This window comes from Pipistrellus kuhlii, unplaced genomic scaffold (assembly GCF_014108245.1).
Source record: "Pipistrellus kuhlii isolate mPipKuh1 unplaced genomic scaffold, mPipKuh1.p scaffold_m20_p_6, whole genome shotgun sequence".
NCBI classification, from domain to species: domain Eukaryota; kingdom Metazoa; phylum Chordata; class Mammalia; order Chiroptera; family Vespertilionidae; genus Pipistrellus; species Pipistrellus kuhlii.
The window spans coordinates 56,293,634-56,314,357 of record NW_023425562.1 but is presented as its reverse complement, the minus strand read 5'-3'; the positions used below and the strand labels follow the sequence as shown (position 1 = coordinate 56,314,357).

The window sequence follows — 20,724 nt, the reverse complement described above, 5'->3', positions numbered from 1 at the left end:
CTTCTGAAAAAAAGAATTTAAGAAAGATTCGCAGGGAAGGCAGGTCTAGCTTTTCAATTGAGATGAGACAGATCTTCAAATGTCCCATGACATGGCCTGAAACTATTCCTACAGGACATGGCTCTGCCTATGGAGGCAGCACAGTGGCTTGGATGGAGCAGAGAGGGGTCATTGAGCCTCAACAGTACCTTGGGCAGCATCCTGTCTCCACAGACTGAGGGAGAAGCGGGGACATTTCCTAGAGGGCCCTGTGCCCAGTGAGCAGGAGTTCATATTCTAGACTCACTGCCAGGAATCCCTTCCCCCATTTATTGCCACAGTCCCCCCGCCCCTGGTTCCAGGCACTGAGGGCACTCCTCCCTGCAGCAGCTGGAGGTCAGGGTCAGGCTCCTAAAGGTGGGCACTTGCTCTGCTGGTGGACGTGAACACCAGGGAGGCCACAGGGAATACCTCTGGGGCACAGTAGTCCCTTCCTTTCTCTCAGTTTTAGTTTTCTCGTCTCTAAAATGGAAATGATCATACATCCCTTTAGGAGAGTGGGAAGGACCTGAGGTCCTCTGTCTGAATCACCCAGCACAGAGGTGCACCCCCAAATCAAGGTGTTATGTCAGTGTCATGACCCAGTTAACTTGGCTGGGCCTCAGCTCCTCACCTGCAGAAATTGAGTAGGATTGTATAATGCTGATCAAAATCACTGATTAACCAAATATTGATGCTATAATCCAATCTGCCTTTATACAGTGTTTTCAGGTGAGCCTGTTGAGAGAACAGACCCTCACTGAGCCACGACATTGTCATCCCACAGCTGTGTGCTCTGGGCAAGTCTCTGTCTCCCCCAAGTCCTCAGTTTCCCCACTTGATGAGGATGATAATCATGGTCCCATTCACCTGACTATAAGGATTGTGGCCAGCTGTGAACAGCCAGTGCACAAAAATGAGACTGACCAGGAACTCTGTCCCTGGGCCCAGACTGTGGGAAATCATCTGGAGGGGAAAAGGTGGACTTTGAACAAAGGCCTGGAATTGCTTGTCAGCCCTGCCCCTCACTCAGAGTTCACCTGTGGGAACATGAGTGTCCTTTTTTGCAAGATGAGGTTAATGACACACCCCCTCAGCATTAAATCTCAGTTTCCTCATCAGAATGAGAATAATACCACCTGCCCCACAGGGGCGTGAGGACCCAGTCAGTACCTCAGACACCACACTGTGGGTCACTGAGTACACATTCTACTCACCACCTCCCTCAAGGAGGATGACTCTGGCAGCCTACTAACGGGATCACTGAGGATAAAGAACCTCTTTACCTGATGGCTGCCTCAAGCAGGAACCCATAAGAGCTACAGAGTGGTCCTGGGTGCAGGTAGCCTTGCATGGAGTGAGTCCAGCACTCTGGAATGGTCTCCACTAATGGTTACTTCTGTCCCTTGACTTGCAGGCCCAGCACTTTCTACTCAGCACCCTCTACTATCCATTTTGGCTGTCCTCCTCAGCTTCCTAGCCTGCAAGGTGCTGCTGCTGGTTGGGATCACTGCCATCTATGTCCACAGGCAGCGGAGAGCCTGACTGTAAGTTGGGGAACAGGGAGGGCAGGCTAACATCTTTCCCCAGAGAAGGAAAAGGTCCACAGGAACGGTCAGCCCACAGGACACACACAGTGACGGCCCAGGTGGAATTTAGACAAGGTGACATTGATACTCTCAGGAGGCTTGCGGACGCCTTTCAGAGATTCCTACCTCCCGGGAAATGGGGGGCGGCCTGTAGACGGAGGCTGGCCCCGTGGTTTCTGAAAGGTGTTCACAGCGTCCTAGGGCTCCTGCAGAAGAGTGGGCAGAGCAAACTGAACGAGGCGGTTCCCTGGGAGACCACATCTAGTTCATTTGATTGTGGGGCTCCCTGGGCAGGAGGAATCCCCGTTTACAGAAATGTGGAGCAGTCCCTGTCAGCTGCTCTGATGGCTGTTCCCAGTGTGATGCTCTGTGTGACAGAGGGGAGGGATGGGAAGGAGGACCAGGACCTGGGGCAGAGTGAACAGCCAGGACTAGGGGCAGAGTCCCATGCCAGGGGCAGTGTGTCCTCTCATGACCGGCATTCCTGGAGGAAGACAGCCCAGGACATAGGAGACACGCAGGGAACTCTTCTTGAATGATGAGCAGATAATTAGCGGTGGACACATGCCCCACAGCTCCTTCCTTTCTCCCTGTTACCTGCCACTCTCAGTGTCTGCTTGCCTCCTTCTTAACACCAGGGACCCATCCCCAGAAAAAATGTTGACTAGAAGCTTCGATGGACTCTGCTCCAAATGCCCCCCTCCGCCCTCCGACCCAGAACTGCTGCCCACAGGCTCCTGCTCCTTCTCATGGCCCTGATGCCCCAGAGCTGGCTCTTCACACAGCCTCCTCTCAGACACAGACACAATCCCAAACTATCGCAGCTCCGTTATCCCATACACAGGACTTAGGTGTGGTAGGAGTGGGAGATGGGATGCTAGGAATTGAGGGCATTGAAGACATGGTGACCTCAGGTGCAATCAGACTTTCAGGAATCCCCATTGACCTAGAAGCTGGAAGAAGAGAAAGCAATACTGTGACCAAGTTCTGCAATTTGGTAGTTTCCCACTTTTGTTTTTTGTTTTTACGTATTATTAAATAAATTTCCTCTCAAAAAGACACACACAAACTCACACACATACACACACACACACACACACACACACACTCACACACAAAATTCCAAATTATCACTGTTTAGGATTATTTATAGAGATAGTAAGTACTTTTTCATAATAGGTACTAAATATATCTTGAATAAGTATAGAAATTAAGGGGTGTCTTTCTGTTTTCCTGGTATTAAAATATTCTTTCTTCTGTGGAATGGCCTTTACATTCACTGATAGGTGATTTGAAAATTATTTTCATTTCTTTTTCTTTCCTTTTTTTGCTAATCCTCACTAGAGGATTTTTTTCCCCATTGATTTTTTTTTAATAAAGAGAGAGAGGGTGAAAGAAAAGAAAAGAAAAGAAAAAAAAAACAATAGGAAGGGATGGAGAGAGAGAGAGAAAGAGAAAGAGAGAGGTAAGACAGACACATCGAGTGTTGCCTGGAGCCCCACTCGGGGTAAGTGATTAAATCTGAAGCCCAGGTACACGTCTTTGACCAGAAATAGAGCCCAAGACCCTTGAGTGCTCAGGCTGACACTCTAACCACTGAGAAATACTGGCCAGGGCTGAAAATTAGTTTGCTTGTTAAATATGGTATATAATTGGTTTTTTCAAAAATTTTCTTACCTACAATGACTAAGTGTAGAATTTCTGGACTAGACAACCCATTAAAACCACACAATCACTCACCAGGCACTGAGGAGATGTGCTCAAAGTCCATTAGATAAATCACAGTGGAGAAGTTCTTCTCTGAGGTCTTATAGGCATAGAAACGTGGGTTCAGATAGTGGAAAACACACACCAGCTAAGTGGCCTTGATCAACTAGCTAACACTCTCTGAGACAATTTCCTCCTCTGTAAAATGGGACTCCTGCTGCCCCAAAGAATTGTGGGGCTTTAAGGAGAGAGCAGTCTATGGGTGCACCCAGGGTCTGAATCAGACTGTGTGTGATACAGACCCTTTCCTTCCTTTGCTCATTGAGCAACTTGCACCCTCTGAGTTTTCTGGCTCCGAGAAGTATTCAATTCGAAAGCCTTTCCAGGGGCCTGGCTACCTGAACTTTTTCTCAGACTTCTCTGGGGAATTTTCTCCAACTGTAGTCTGGCATCTGCAGCCATGAATCTATTTGAAGACAGCAAGATCCACATTTGCTTCAAAGTTGGGCACACGCTTGCTAGTAGGAGGGGAAGCTGGAACAAACCCTAATGTAACTGAAACCTGGCCCTGATACCAAACCAGACCTAACAGTTGTTGTTGTTGTTGTTGTTGTTGTTGTTTTCAGAAGAGAACAGCAAGACTCCCCACAGTGCCTATGGACCACCGGTTCAGACTGGTCCCAGAGCCAGACAAAGGTTCAGAAAACATACAAATGATTTCATGACTCAGATGAATGGCTGAAACCACAATTTGCCCTTTTCCAGAACCTGTACAGAGATGCAGGGGGACCAGGAATTTGCACTCGGCTGGCCACCTAGATCTCACCCAATCTGACCCCAGCCTCCGGGAATGCCTGTATAAATTCTCTCATCTTTCCCATTCCTCACCTTAGGTTTCTTAGTTTCAACACTGTCCAATCAAGACTCCTGATTAGCATGAACACATATGTATAATCTCTCCTTCCCATTAAACTTGCTCAGAGTCTGTAGTCCAGGGCTTGGAAGGAGACAGATCTGAGCTGGGTCTCTGTCTCCTGGTTTGGCAGCTAAAGAATAAATCTTTTCTCCATGAAACTCTCTTGTCTTCTCTGTGAGCGTTGGGCGTCAAACTCAATCACTGTGTTGGCTCCATCATGACTTGAGAAAAATAAGGTTCTTTTTCTTTAAAGCAAAAGCAGTCTGGTTCAAGATGGTGACTTAGGAGACACCTGACCTCACTTTTGCCCACAGATTTACTGAAGCTGCAGCTACTAATGCAACAATTCCCTGAGGAAGAACCCAGAAACCAGATGAGAAGCTCCCAGACCTTGGGCACACACACCAAAGTCATATCTTAATCAAATAAGAAAAGATGAGACACAATATCAGGCTGTTACCTGACACAATCTCCCCAAATCCTCACCCCCGGCACGGTGACCTATAATCTGGGGAGACCCACACCTCCCAGCTTCTCCTTAAGAAATGGGATTCGGACACAACATTGAGCACCCCACATTTTTAAATTCCCCATAAGCGATGAGCCTCCAAATAAAGTATGTCTGACAGCCACAGGACTTGAGTCCACAAGGTCCAAGGATGACAGCAAAGAAGCAGTTCTCAGTGGCCTGTGAGGACTCCCTGTAGCTCACCCCACAGGTCTCACCACGAGGCAGCAGAGACAAATGCCCAGCGCCCACACCCGGCACAATGACATATAATCAGGAGAGACCCACACCTCCCCGCTTCTCCTTGATGGGATTCAGACTCAACATTGACACCCCTAATTTTAAATTTCCCAGTGAGGAATGAGCCTGCAAATAGAGTATGTCCAAAAGCTACAAGGACTGAGGATGTCTGAAAGCTACAAGGATTTAGGATGTCTGAAAGCTACAAGTCCTGAGTCCCCAAAATCCAAGGGCTACAGCCAAGAAGCAGTTCTCAGTGGCCTGTGAAGACTCCCTGTAGCTCACCACGTCTCACCCACTCTTTTACCTCCCCCCCCCCCAAGGGTCTCATCATCTAATCTTTCCCTGAAAGAGGCCTAGTGGCTTCTCATAAAGGCTGAAGTTGAGGGTTAACTTCTCATCTAACACACATCAGGGGGCAACCATCCTCTCTGAGACCAGAAAGCTGAGAGGCTATCACATCCACTTTCTTCCCCTGAGGCACCCTGCTGGCTGGTTCCTCCCTGAAATGGCATATGCACTGGGTTAGAGCCCTGACTTGAGGCTGCTGTTCAGGGGACACACCCCTGGATTGCCTGGCTCTGGGGGGCAGTGGGGCTTGTGTTAGTGGGGCCCCCGGGACTGTAGAAAACAAAAAGCCAGTTCTTCACTGGCTCTTCCCTAGAGGCTTATCTCAGAGCCAGCACTCAGAAGCACCCATCTCTCAGCTTTTCCTGGTAGAGATCTACCTTTATACTTAAATGCTGCTGCCTGGGGATCCAGCTTCCCATCAACCTGTGACTAGGTGCAGACTGAATTCCTTCCTTTGGGACACTGAAATCATGGTGCCTCCACTATTGGGAGCAACAGAGAACAAAGAAGGCAGTTTGGACAATCACAAATTTGGAGAGACAGCCCAGGGCTAGCACAGGCCCACTGACACGGGCAATAGGGTAGTGAAGACCTGGGTTGGTGGGGGATGGTAAAAGCTGGCAGGATGAGGTTAAAGAAGTGGAAATGGGAGATATGCGTAATACTGCCAACAATGATGTTTTTAAAAACTGAGAGAGTCCCAAGGAGAAATCACAGAAGTGAAGAATACAATCACTGGACTGGATAATTCAATACAAGGTTCAACAGCAGACTAGATGAAGGAGAAAAACAGGTCCAGGAATGACTAGTTAAAAAAAAGGACAGGAAATTCATCCAATCAGAGGTTGGTGCAGCCACCATGGAAAACAGATAGAGGGGCCTCAAAAAATTAATAGAACGTTCATATGACCCAGCCATTCCACCCCCAGCTCGATATCCAAAGAAAATGAAATCACTACCTCAAAGAGGTATCTGCAACCCCATGTTCATTCACCATTATTTACAGTGTACAAGGCAAGCACATCATGTCAGTGTCCATCAGTGGGTGAATGCATAAGAAAACGTGTACATGTAGTGGAATATTATTCATCCAAAGAGGGAAGGAAATGCTGCCATTTGCAACAACAAAATGGAATTTGAGGGCATTTTGCAATGTGATAAGTCAGGCAGAGAAAGAAATACTGTGTGATTTCAGTTATTGGTGGAACCTGGAGGTTAGGGGAAACTCATAGACACAGAGAAAAGATTGGTGGTTGTGAGAAGCTGCCCATAGGTGGCAGGATAGGTCAAGGCAGTCCAATGAAAAAGCTTCTAGTATAAGATAAATACGTTTTGAGGATATAATATTCAACATGGTGACTACGGTTAGCAATACTGGGTTGTACATTTGAAAGTTGCTAAAAGGGAAAATATTTGAAGTAGGATTTATTTTGCTCACAGCATTTGGTGTGGACATAAGTTGCACAGACAAATGCCTGTGTGTATAAAGGTGGTCATATAATACATGTGCTTTCCAGAAACGTGAGGAAATTACATCCTTTGTTGCAAGGTGGCACAAACCACTTCTGAGGTCCACACCACACTGTGTGTTTGGGTGGAGTTTTGCCAGTTCCATCAATAAATGGTTGGAATAGAGAATCATTCAGGAGAGGACCTGTTTCCATCCCAAAGCTGACCAGGCTCTAGTGAGCCCTCTTCCTTCCTCCAAAGAGTAGCTCTTGCTTAGACTGAAGGAGATGAAGCCATAAGCCAGCAACATCCTAGTGACCTGGGCTGGGAAGTTTGGCACACAGCCCACACCGCACACCCTTCTTGTCCTGGGCCCCCAAGTGGGGCCTCACCATGAAAACCTCAGATGGGCTGAGGGGCCAGTAGAAAGCAGAGGTTCCAGGCAGTGGGGTCAGGGGGTACTAGTACCTGGGGGCATGTCCACGTCCCTCTGTAAACTTAGATGAGTAACTGCTCACCCTGTGGTTGCTTTCCTGACTGTGATTATTTCACAATCTACAAGCAGGAACTGTTTCGAATGTAGAGGCTGGCTACTGTGTCACACCCTTGTCACACCTTCCCTGGCGCTTCCTCTTATATCACACAGCTGTGGCCTCACTCCTCTCACAGAGAGAGTCTGGGTTCTCTGGGCACACATTTGGACACAGCAGCCACTCAGGCCTCCAGGATGCCCTTCCCTGCCTCCTGGCCCTGCCCTCCTCCCTGCCTGTTGCTGACTTTCCTGCTGGGCCTCCCAGGTGAGCACTCCTTGGGGTAGAATATTCCCTCCCTGCCCCTGGGCTTCTTTTTCCCTTGAAATGTCAGGGCCTCCAGGGAAACAGGGGTGTGTCACCTAGGGCTGAACAGAAGGCCAAGGACAGGCTTCATCTGAGCGCATGAAGTCAGGGATCTGAGTGGTTTCTCTGTGGGACCATCACATGCACCAGAGGCAACAAAACAGATGATGCTTTGAGTCTTAGGTGATTCCAAGGAGATAATTCTTAAAATGCCTTTGAACCTAGCAGGGAGGATAGTCTTTGATAGACTAATAGGAGAGTTTGATATATTTCACCCAAGTCAGAAGGCAGAGTCATCCTGTCCAGGGGTCCTCAAACTTTTTAAAGTGGGGGCCAGATCACGGTTCCTCAGAGAGCTGGAGGGCCGGCCTATATGAACTACTAATTCCTACTGTAACACCTCGGCTGCACTCACTGCCCAAAAAACCTGGCAGGCCGGATCAGACTCCTCTGCGGGCCGCATGTGGCCCGCGGGCCGTAGTTTGAAGACCCCTGCGTGTAAACTAATCAATATTCACCTACATGGAAATCATCCATGGCAGATAGAAATATATGAGTCTCTACATTATCCAACAGAATTACAAATAAGGCACCTCACAAATTTTTATTTGCAATGCATACTTATAGAATAGAATTCTCTTGTCTGCACTTTAAGCCAGTCACATCTGACTCTCTAAGATATTTACCAAACTCCCTTTTTTTTTTTTTTTAAGAAAAAACAAAAACAAAAAAACAGGGGTAAGGAGAATCTACAAAGTTCTGTTGGGCCCAGATAGGACAAGACATGAGGACAGGACAAAGGCCACTGCAAATCCTAACAAGAACACAGAGCAAGCAGGATTTCTAGGAAAAAATCCTCCTTTTCCCTGTAAGTTGCTAAACATGGGGTCCCCTGAAGCCAACTGCTGCTAGGTCCTTCTCCCAAAAATTCTCCCGGGTATGAGATCACCATACTCAGTGCCCCTGAATAGTTCTCTGAGACAGAGAGCCTATATGTCTCACCAGGAGCCGCTGTGACAGCTCTGGCTCCAGGCCCTCCCAGAGTCCCAGCACCAGGGCACTGCAGGGGTTGCTGGCAATCAGCCAGGCCTCCCATTGAGAAAAGTCCTGGTGAGCCTCTGCCCAACAGGCCCCCAGGCACTGGGGAGACCCACAGGGAGAGAAGGAAAGGCTTCTCCCCTGGGCTGGGCAGCGATTGGCCCTGGAGCAGGCGTGTCCCCTAGGCTGGGCAGCCATTGGTCCTGGCTGCAGGAAATGCTCTCCTCCCCAACAAATCTGAGATGTGAGAGGAGAAGCAGCCTGTCCTGAAGCTTAGCTGCATTTGGGGAAGATGTGAAGCTGACAGTTACAGCAGCAGCTCTCCTGACCATGACACAGGCCTGAGGCCAAATCAATGAGGCTGAGGCCAGACCCTGTCCTTAAGGACACCTCTGAGCTGGGTGCTGGGGGAGACTATTAATGCCTTAGTAAAGTTACTCACCTCACCTGTTTGCACACTTTCCTCTGGCCCAAGCATCCTAACTGATATCAGTCGAGCAGCAGAGCACTCTAGAGCCGGTGAAAGTTATGCCATGAGATTGTTTATTAACACTGGATGTGCAGCTCAGAGAAAAGAATTAGAGAATAGCATGTTCCCATTTTATTAAAGAGTGGATTCATTTTCCAAGGAAAATGTTTTAGAAATAGGTATCTCTGATGTAGTTGAATGTTTGCTTAGACATCCTTTCATTTTCACTTTGTCTCTACAGCAAGCATGTGCCCCGACCTGTGGGGCACAACAACGTGGGGAGAGGGAGGACCTGTGGAGGATGAAAAGAAGGGACAGGGGAAACGGAGAAATGGAGGCAAGACAAAGTTCTGATCAATATTCACCTACATGGTCTCTACAAACTTTATTTTTGGAACAACAGTATATATACAGCAGGAACAAAGCGGGGCAGGGTTGCTATTGCAGCGGGGTCTTTGACAGTGTATAATTGGTTTAGCCACTGAGTCACAAGGTGGTAAGGTACCTGGCAACACAGGACTGGCTAACTGTGAGGGCGGTGTAACATTCGAAGGCTGGGCTAGCTACGGGGGAGGATCAGGAAGGGGACATTGCAGAGATCCTCTGGAGCAAGATGTGCTAAGCGGCAGGTTAATCTTTAGCTTCTGGCCAAACCCGCAGGGCACTGCATAACTTCTGCTAGAAGGAACTTAATTCTAAGATGGAGCTATATTTTCTTAAGACGGAGTTGCTTGTCTCAACTCTGATGGCTCCCAACAAGCATGTACAGGCCTGCCTCAGAGATATTGTGGGCTCAGTTCCACACTTCTGTAATTAAAAAAGTCATAACCTTTTTGCTGCTGGAGGGTCTTTTTAAATTTTTATCTTTATTGTTGAAATTATTACAGATGTCCCCTTTGTGTGTGTGTGTGTGTGTGTTTTTCCCCATTGACCCCCTTCACCACTGCCCACCCCTCCTGGGCCCTCACCACTCTATTCCTGAGTCCATGGTTGTTCACAATGCAAACAGGTTCCCTGGTGAATCATTCCCCTCCCATCTTCCCTCACCCCCTCTTCTCTGGTGGAGGGTCTTTTTTCCTTCCATTTGCAAAACCACCAACACCTGTGCAAAATGAAATACCGTGAAGCTCAATATAGCAAAGTGAAAGAAAACGAGCTACATCTGTATCAGCTAGATTCGCCACGCTGTTCCATTTCTCTGTCACCTCAGAGTGATTCTGGGGAGGAAGAAAGGTAACCATGTATTCTACTAAGCTTTCTTGAACTGGAAAGTATGCTTTTTTACAAGGAAAGTTGTGTTTTTCATTTTCAAGTTGTTTTATAAAATGAAATTGGATAGTAATAGGCGTTGATTTTTTTTTTAGTGAACACATAATATTACAAACACTTTTCATTTCCCTTTTTTATTTATCATGACTATGTAGCATTTCCCGTCAGAACTCCTTCTGTGAAGAAAAACAGCCCCAAAATGAAGGGTGATCAGGGCTCAGGAACAGCAGGTGACACTAAGTCCTGTGGGGAAGGACAGGACCTGCCTCTGGGGGTGTAGGGTCATCTGGAGATGAAGCATCCTGATGTCTGGATGCAGAGGGTTTCCTAGGAGCTACTGCCCAGATGGTGCTCATCTCTTTGGCTCTCCTCACACGCCCATTCTTTCTTCCTTCTCCATTCAGAAACAAGCATGTTTCTTTACAAACTTGGCCATCTGCAGGTTTAATGGGGACATACCCCATTCAAGCCATTGAGATTCACACCCTAGTCCAGTACCTGTGGCTTCTCTGAAGCTTTCTTTCAGTGCCCGAGGCCCACAGAACATAGGCATCCTTAAAGCAACTGATTACTTCCCTTTCTTTGTTGGTAAACTTACATTCATACTCAAAGGGCATTCTGAAGTTGAACAATGACCTGCTTCAATTCCAACTTGTAGCTCAGGTTCAGTAGCAAGTACCACCCAGTCCCTTTAATAAGAGATGTTAAAGAGGAATCTGGGTAAGGATTCGGTGAGTCTTCTGCAAGCACTGGTTTCCTTTTGCAGTTCTCTGCAAATGAATGTTATTCCAAAGGATGTGCTATTTCTCTGCACCAACTTCCTCATCATCAGACGACCAGCCATGGTTGCCAGAGACAAACTGGCTGATGCTCTCATCTCCTCAAGCTGGATGGATGGTAATCATAGCTCCCATTCATGGATCTGTAAGGATTGTCTCCAGCTGTGAACAGCAAATGCACAAAAATGAGACTGACCATGAACTTTGTCCCTGGGCCCAGACTGTGGGAAAACATCTGGAGGGAAAAAGAATGGATTTGAACAAAGGCCTGGAATTGCTTGTCGCCCTGCCCCTCTCTCAGAGTTCACCCCTGGGAACATGAGTGTCCTCCTTTGCAACTTAGGGATGATGACACACCCTCTCAGCATTAAGCCTCAGTTTCCTCATCAGAATGAGAATAATACCACTTGCCCCATAGGGGTGTGAGGACCCAGTCAGGACATCAGGTGCCACACAGTGGGTCACTGAGTACACATTCTGCCCATCGCCTTCCTCAAGGAGGATGACTCTGGCAGCCTACTAACGGGGTCACTGAGGATAAAGAAACACTTTACCTAGTTGCTGCCTCAAGCAGGAGCCCATAAGAGCTTCAGAGTTGTCCTGGGTTCAAGTAGCCTTGGATGCAGTGAGTCAAAGGCTCTGGAATGGTCTCCTCTAATGGCTTCTATTGTCCCTTGTCTTGCAAACCCAGCACTTTCTACTCGGCACTATCTCCTATCCATTATGGCTGTCCTCTTAGGCTGGAAAGTGCTGCTGATGGCTGGAGTCTCTGCCATCTACCCTGTTTCCCCGAAAATAAGACAGTGTCTTATATTAATTTTTGCTCACAAAGATGCGCCAGGTCTTATTTTCAGAGGATGTCTTATTTTTCCATGAAGAAGAATACGGTACACATTTATTGTTAAATGAAAATAAAGGAAATTTATAACCTGTATATGGTTCGGTAGTACGTAGTGTCAACACAAACCAGACAAACTGTGAATCCTACAGTATCAAGAATTTACTCATTTATTCAATGACAATGATGTCATCATCTTCTGGAACATCATCATAATAATTCAATTCCTGAATTTCCTGGTGAATTTCTTGTGACTCCATTTCTTTCAGAATCAGTGGACCAAATCTCTCATGTTTAGCAATAGCATTCTGAGACAGAGCCTGGGGCGGGGGGGGCGGGGGGGGGGGGCTTATTTTCAGGGGATGTCTTATATTTCACTCAGAAGGAAACCTGTAAGTAGGTCTTATTTTTGGAGGCTGTCTTATGTTCGGGGAAACGGTATGTCCACAGGCAGCGGGGAGCCTGACTGTAAGTTATGGGACAGGGGGTGCAGGCTAACGTCTGTTCCCCAGAGAAGGTCCACAGTAGCGGTCAGCCCATAGGTCACACACAGTGAGGGCCCAGGTGGAATTCAGACAAGGTGACACCCCTCCCTTGATACTCTCAGGAGGCTTGCAGACACCTTTCAGAGATTCCTTCCTCCCGGGAAATGGGTGGTGGCCTGTAGAAGGAGGCTGGCTCTGTGGTTTCTGAAAGGTGTTCACAGCGTCCTAGGGCTCCTGCAGAAGAGTGGGCAGAGCAAACTGAACGAGGCCAGCTGACGGGGTGGTTCCCTGGGAGACCACATCTAGTTCACTTGACTGTGGGGCTCCCTGGGCAGGAGGAATCCCCGATTACAGTAATGTGGAGCAGTCCCTGTCAGCTGCTCTGATGGCTGTTCCCAGTGTGACGCTCTGTGTGACAGAGGGGAGGGAGGGGAAGGAGGACCAGGACCGGGGGAGGAGAACTAGGGGCAGAGTCCGATGCCAGGGCCTGTGTGTCCTCTCATGACCGGCATTCCTGGAGGAAGACAGCCCAGGACATAGGAGACACGCAGGGAACTCTTCTTGAATGATGAGCAGATAATTAACGGTGAACACATTCCCCACAGCTCCTTCCTTTCTCCCCTGTTACCCGCCACTCTCAGTGTCTGCTGCCTCCTTCTTAACACCAGGCACCCAGCCCCAGAAAAAAATGTTGACTAGAAGCTTCTATGGACTCTGCTCCAAATGCCTCCCCCAACCCAGAACTGCTGCCCACAGGCTCCTGCTCCTTCTCATGGCCCCTGATGCCCCAGAGCTGGGTCTTCACACAGGCTCCTCTCAGACACAGACACAATCCCAAACTATCACAGCTCCATTATCCCATACACAGGACTTAGGTGTGGTAGGAGTGGGAGATGGGATGCTAGGAATTGAGGGCATTGAAGACACCGTGACCTCAGGTGCAATCAGACTTTCAGGAATCCCCATTGGCCTAGAAGCTGGAGGAAGAGAAAGCAATACTGTGACCAAGTTCTGCAATTTGGGAGTTTGCCACTCACATTCACCTTGCCATTGCTTTAATAATGGGTGTGCCTTTAAAATGAGTCTTTGTGGTTGTCCTTTAAGGATGTTATGTAGCTAAGGTACAGTGCTTTCAGGTAGTTGAGAATTCCTGAAATGGTATTTCAATTGGGATTTGGGGCAGGGGCAACCCTGTGTCCTGCCTGTACTAGGCTGAGGTTGTTCTTGTTGAGCTGCAGGGAGAAGAGGCAAGAGGATCTTCATTCAAATACCACACTCTCTCACTCTTCATGCCTGTCTCAGTAGATTTTCTTAGTAAGGTGTTTTTTTTGGTTTGTTTGTTTATTTTTACATATTATTAAATAAAGTTCCTCTCAAAAACACACATGCACCCACACTCACACACAGAATTTCAAATTATCACTGTTTAGGATTATTTATAGTGATAGTAAGTACTTTTTCATGATGGGTACTCAATATATCTTGAATTAGTAAAGAAATAAAGTCTTTTCTTTCTGTTTTCTTGCTATTAAAATATTCTTTCTTCTGTGGAATGGCCTTTACATTCACTGATAGGTGATTTGAAAATTATTTTCATTTCTTTTTCTTTCTTTTTTTTGCTAATCTTCACCAGGGGATTTTTTTCCCCATTGACTTTTTTTTTTTTTAAGAGAAAGTTAAAGAAAAAAAAAACAGTGAGGGATGGAGAGAGAGAGAGAGAGAGAGAGAGAGAGAGAGAGAGAGACAGAGAGAGACAGAGAGAGAGAGAGGGAGGTGAGACAGACACATTGATTGGTTGGGACAAGGGATGAAATCTGAAGCCCAAGTACAGGTATTTGACCAGAAATGGAGCCCAAGACCCTTGAGTGCTCAGGCCGACACTCTAACCACTGAGAAACACTGGCCAGGGCTAAAAATTATTTTTCTTGAAAAATATCTAAGCTGATAATAGAGTGATGTGCAAATTAACTGTCATTCTGCTACACAAGCCATGCCCACCAACCAATCAGGGGAAATATGCAAATTAATCCATCAAGATGGCAGTAAATTTGCATATCAAGACAGCTAAGAAAGAAGCCAAGCCTACCGAAGGGAGCAAAGCTTCTGAGAAGCTAGCAGGGCAGCAGAGAGGGAGGAAAGCAGGCAGGGCTAGGGGAGAAGGGAGGAAAGCAGGTGGGGCAGCGACCACAGCAGGAAGCCCTATTGCAGGAATCTTCCTGCAAAGGGCCATTAGTTAATATATACTTGGTTTTTTCAAAAATTTTCTAACCTACAATGACTAAGTGTAGAATCTCTAGACCAGACAACCAATCACTCACCAGACACTGAGGGAGATGTGCTCAAAGTCCTTTAGACAAGTCACAGTGGAGAAGTTCTTCTCTGAGGTCTTATAGGCATAGAAAGGTGGGTTCAGATACTGGAACACACACACCAGCTAAGTGACCTTGAACAACTCACTAACACTCTCTGAGACAATTTCCTCCTCTGTAAAATGGACTCATGCTACCCCAAAGAATTGTGGGGCTTTTGAGGAGAGAGCAGTCTATGGGTGCACACAGGGTCTGAACCAGACTGTGTGATACAGACCCTTTCCTTCCTTTGCTCATTGAGCAACTTGCACCCTCTGAGTTTTCTGGCTCCGAGAAGTATTCAATTCGAAAGCCTTTCCAGGGGCCTGGCTGCCTGACTCGTTCTCAGACTTATCTGGGGAAATTTCCCCAACTGTAGTCTGGCATCTGCAGCCATGAATCTATTTGAAGACAGCAAGATCCGCATTTGCTTCAAAGTTAGGCACATGCTTTCTAGCACGAGGGGAAGCTGAAGCAAACACTAATCCAATTGAAACCTGACCCTGATACCAAACCAGACGTAACAGTTGTTGTTGTTGTTATTGTTGTTGTTGTTTTCAGAAGAGAACAGCAAGACTTCCCACAGTGCCTTTGACCACCAGATCAGACTGGTCCCAGAGCCAGGCACAGGTGCAGAAAACATACAATGACTCCATGAACTCTGATGGATGCCTGAAACCTTTTGCCAGAACCTGTGCACAGATGCAGGAGGATCAGGAATTTGCACTTGGCTGAGCACCTAGATCTCACCCAACCTGAACCCCACCCTCTAGGAATGCTTTTATACTTCCTCTCACATTTCCCTTTCCTCACCTTAGGTTTCTTAATTTCAACACTGTCCAATCAAGACTCCTGATTAGAATGAACACATATGTATAATCTCTCCTTCCCATTAAACTTGCTCTAAGTCTGTAGTCCAGGGCGTGGAAGGAGACAGATCTGAGCCGGGTCTCTGTCTCCTGGTTTGGCAGCTGGAAGAATAAATCTTTTCTCCATGAAACACTCTTGCCTCAGACTTGGCTTCTCTGTGAGCGTTGGGCATCCAATTCAATCACTGTGTTGGCTCCATCATGACTTGAGAAAAATAAGGTTCTTTTGCTTTAAAGCAAAATCAATCTGGTTCAAGATGTTGACTTAGGAGACACCTGACCTCACTTTTGCCCACAGACTTACTGAAGCTGCAGCTACTAATGCAACAATTCCCTGAGGAAGAACCCAGAAACCAGATGAGCAGCTCGCAGACCTTGGACACACACACCAAAATCATATCTTAATTAAATAAAAAAAGATGAGACACAATCTCAGGCTGTTACCTGACACAATCTCCCCATAATCCCCACCCTTGGCATGGTGACCTATAATCGGGGGAGACGTAGACCCCCCAGCTTCTCCTTAAAAAATGGGACTCAGTCACAACATTGAGCATCCCAAATTTTTAAATTCCCCATGATGGATGAACCTCCAAATAAAGTATGTCTGACAGCCATGGGACTTGAGTCCACAAGGTCCAAGGATGACAGCAAAGAAGCAGTTCTCAGTGGCCTGTGAGGACTCCCTGTAGCTCACCCCACAGGTCTCACCACGAGGCAGCAGAGACAAATTCCTAGCGCCCACACCCGGCACAATGACATATAATCAGGAGAGACCCGCACCTCCCAGGTTCTCCTTGAGGAGTGATATTCAGACTCAACATTGAGCACCCCAAATATTAAATTTCCCAATGAGGGATGAGTGTTGGGAGCTGAGTCCCCTACCGACCTGAGAATCGGGGGATGGAGCAAGGGTAGGTAGCCCTGCCTGCTCTCCCCCAGAAGTCGGGTCACTTGAGGACGTGGCAAGCAACAGTGTCCTTCGTTCTGCTGTGCGTGCAAGATTGGAATCTGCAAACATGTCCTTGAATTAACATAGCAGAGCACAGCTGAATGAACTTTTCCGGCTAGATATCTTCCTGCAGAGGTCTTAAGGAACTGGCACGTAGCATCATGTCCTTGGAGAAAGCCATTTGGAGGAACGCCCTGCTTTAGTGTATAAAAGAGATTGCACCCTTAATAAACTTGCTGCAGTGCAATCGAGCATTCCAGCCCTCCTGAAGCCCCACTGTTCCTGTCTTTCTTTTTCTTAGCCTCCTAGCCATACCTTCAGGACCTATAATACCAGCTGGTTCCGGTAGATGAGCCTCCAAATAGAGTAGTCCAAAAGCTACAAGGACTGAGGATGTCTGACAGCTACAAGTCTTGAGTCCCCAAGATCCAAGGGCTACAGCCAAGAAGCAGTTCTCAGTGGTCTGTGAGGATCCCTGTAGCTCAAAACATCTCACCCACTCTTTTACCCCCCCAGGTCTCATAACGAGGCAACAGAGACAAATGCCCAGCGCCCAATCTTTCCGTGAAAGAGGCCTACTGGCTTCTCATAAAGGCTGCAGCTGAGGGTCAACTTCTTATCTAACACACATCAGGGGCCAACCACCCTCTCCAGAGACCAGGGAGCTGAGAGGGCATCACTTTCACATTCTCCTTCTGCTGCACCCTGGTGGCTGGTTCTCTCTGAGAGGTGCTCCTGCACAGGGTTAGAGCCCTAACTTAAGGCTGCTGCTCCGGGGACACACCCCTGGATCGCCTGGCTCTGGGGGCCAGTGGGGCTTGTGTTAGTGGGGCCCCCAGGACAGTAGAAAACAAAAAGCCTGTTCTTCACTGGCTCTTCCCTAGAGGCTTATCTCAGAGGCAGCAGTCAGAAGCACCCATCTCCCAGCCTTTCCTGGTAGAGGTCTACCTTTATACTTAAACGCTGCTGCCTGAGGATCCAGCTTCCCATCAGCCTGTGACTAGGTGCAGACTGAATTCCTCCCCTTGGGACACTGAAATCATGGTGCCTCCACTATTGGGAGCAACAGAGAACAAAGAAGGCAGTTTGGACAATCACAAAGTTTGGAGAGACAGCCAGGGCTAGCACAGGCCTGAGTGACAGGCTCATCTTCTGCAACAGAGCACGCCCCCAAGATGGGAAGAGCTGCCTCTTTCATCTTAAACACAGAAACCAACACCGAGAGTCAAGAAACATAAGGACACCGGGTGGATGTACCAAACATCACCCCAAAGCATAAAATAGCACCCCAAATACACCATAATGGTTTGCTTGGTAGGGTTTTAGAAATGGTCATAACAATACTCACCTGTCCAGGAGAACAAGGCTGCACAATGCGAAACAACGAAGAGATACAAAATGTGAGAACCAAAGAACTTCTGTACTTACATGCATGGCCCACAGACATGGGCAATAGGGTAGTGAAGACCTGGGTTGGTGGGGGATGGTAAGAGCTGGGAGCAAGGGGTTAAAGAAGTATAAATGGGAGGTATGTGTAATACTGTCAACAATAAATTTTTTAAAAAACTGAGAGAGTACCAAGAAGAAATCACAGAGGTGAAGAATACAATCACTGGACTGGATAATTCAATACAAGGTTCAACAGCAGACTAGATGAAGGAGAAAAGGGAGTCCACAAACTACTAGTTAAAAAAAAAAAAAAAAAAAAAAAAAGGACAGGAAATTCATCCAATCAGAGGTTGGTGCAGCCACCATGGAAAACAGATAGAGGGGCCTCAAAAAATTAATAGAACGTTCATGTGACCCAGCCATTCCACCCCCAGCTCTATATCCAAAGGAAATGAAATCACTACCTCAAAGAGGTATCTGCAACCCCATGTTCATTCACCATTATTTACAGTGTACAAGGCAAGCACGTCATGTCAGTGTCCATCAGTGGGTGAATGCATAAGAAAACATGTACATGTAGTGGAATATTATTCATCCAGAGAGGGAAGGAATGCTGCCATTTGCAACAACAAAATGCAATTTGAGGGCATTTTGCAATGTGATAAGTCAGGCAGAGAAAGAAATACTGTGTGATTTCAGTTATTGGTGGAACCTGGAGGTTAGGGGGAAACTCATAGACACAGAGAAAAGATTGGTGGTTGTGAGAAGCTGCCCATAGGTGGCAGGATAGGTCAAGGCAGTCCAATGAACAAGCTTCTAGTATAAGATAAATACGTTTTGAGGATATAATATTCAACATGGTAACTACGGTTAGCAATACTGGATTGTACATTTGAAAGTTGCTAAAAGGGAAAATATTTGAAGTAGGATTTATTTTGCTCATAGCATTTGGTGTGGACATAAGTTGCACTTTTCTGAGACAAATGCCTGTGTGTATAAATGTGGTCATATAATACACGTGCTTTCCAGAAATATGTGAGGAAATTACATCCTTTGTTGCAAAGTGGCATAAACCACTTCTGAGGTCCACACCACACTGTGTGTTTGGGTGGAGTTTTGCCAGTTCCATCAGTAAATGGTTGGAATAGAGAATCATTCAGGAGAGGACCTGTTTCCATCCCAAAGCTGACCAAGCTCTAGTGAGCCCTCTTCCTTCCTCCAAAGAGTAGCTCTTGCTTAGACTGAAGGAGATGAAGCCATAAGCCAGCAACATCCTAGTGACCTGGGCTGGGAAGTTGGGCACACAGCCCACACCGCACACCCTTCTTGTCCTGGGCCCCCAAGTGGGGCCTCACCATGAAAACCTCAGATGGGCTGAGGGGCCAGTAGAAAGCAGAGGTTCCAGGCAGTGAGGCCAGGGGGTACTATCGGGTCTAGTAATAATTAATGTCGTTTTTAAACATTCGTTTAAAATCTTGCTTGGCGTTGACTTGTATTGACATAACCTTCAAACACGTAGTATCTACAGAATGTGTGAAGTGGAATTAACAAGTTTTGCTTGAAAAAGTTTGTGTTTGGTTTGGTTTTTGTTGCAAAACTAGGGCTAAGAAGATGGCGGATGAAGAGCATATTCGGCACTGCATGCTTTAAAAGTTCCAATTAGGAAGAAAAGCAAGTGAGGCTGCAAAAAACATCTGTTGTGCTCTTGGTCAAAATGCAGTTAGCGCCAGAAAATGCCAGCGTTGGTTTGAGAAATTTTGCGAGGGAAATTTTTCGGTGGATGACAAGAGTGGTCGAGGCCGTGTGTCCAATTTTGATCAAGAAGCTCTTCAAGCTCTTTTGGTGCAAAATCCTCAAATTACCCAACAAGAGCTTGCGACAACTTTAAATTGTTCACAAAAAAACAATTTCCAATCAATTGCGTGCACTTGGCAAAGTCCAAAAGTTTGGAAAATGGGTTCCTCATGAATTGACCGACAACAACCGTAATCAAAGAGTCACAATTTGCAGTTCACTCCTCTCTCGTCAAAACCGTTTGCCGTTTTTAGAGCAAATTGTTACCGGAGATGAAGAATGGGTGCTGTATGTTAATTTGAAAAGGCGGCCTCAATGGTTGGACAAAAATGAGGCTCCGCAGCCCACGCCAAAACCTGACTTGCATGCGAAAAAAGAGATGTTGTGTGTTTGGTGGAATTTTAAAGGAATTCTTCATTATGAACTTTTACCATCTACCCAAACCATCACAAGTGCAGTGTATAGTGCCCAGTTGGAAAGGTTAGCCCAAGCTTTAAGAGAAAAAGAACCCGCACTGATTAATCGGAAGGGCGTAATTCTTCACCACGTTAACGCACGACCGCATACTGCAAGAATCACTGCTGAAAAAACTGCGCCAGTTGGAATGGGAAGTTCTCCCTCAACCTGCATATTCTCCTGATATTGCCCCTTCCGATTACCATTTGTTTCGTTCTTTGTAAAACTTTCTTCTTGGAAAAAAATTTAATAATGAAGAATGCCTCAAAAATGCATTGACCAAAATTTTTGCATCAAAATCACAAGAATTTTACAACAGAGGGATTAAAATGCTTCCTGAGCGTTGGGCACAAGTAGTAAAAAAACAACGGCAACTATACTGTTGATTAAATTTTGTTGTATTGTTTAAATAATCGATTTTAAA

The 20,724-nt window shown here is 46.7% G+C and overlaps 1 protein-coding gene across 5 annotated transcripts in view; it reads left to right on the top strand.

Moving 5' to 3' along the window:
* The window catches only part of LOC118708347 (signal-regulatory protein beta-1), a 121,953-nt gene that overhangs the window by 12,714 nt on the left and 88,515 nt on the right, over window positions 1-20,724 (top strand). The window contains exon 1 of one of the 5 annotated variants that reach the window (XM_036419651.2): window positions 7,491-7,575. The exons of the other annotated variants lie outside the window; for them this stretch is intronic. Within the exon in view, the coding sequence (XP_036275544.1) occupies window positions 7,506-7,575 (70 nt within the window). The 5' untranslated portion in view covers window positions 7,491-7,505. Of the gene's footprint in view, window positions 1-7,490; window positions 7,576-20,724 lie in introns of those variants that run through there. 5 annotated transcript variants of the gene reach the window in all.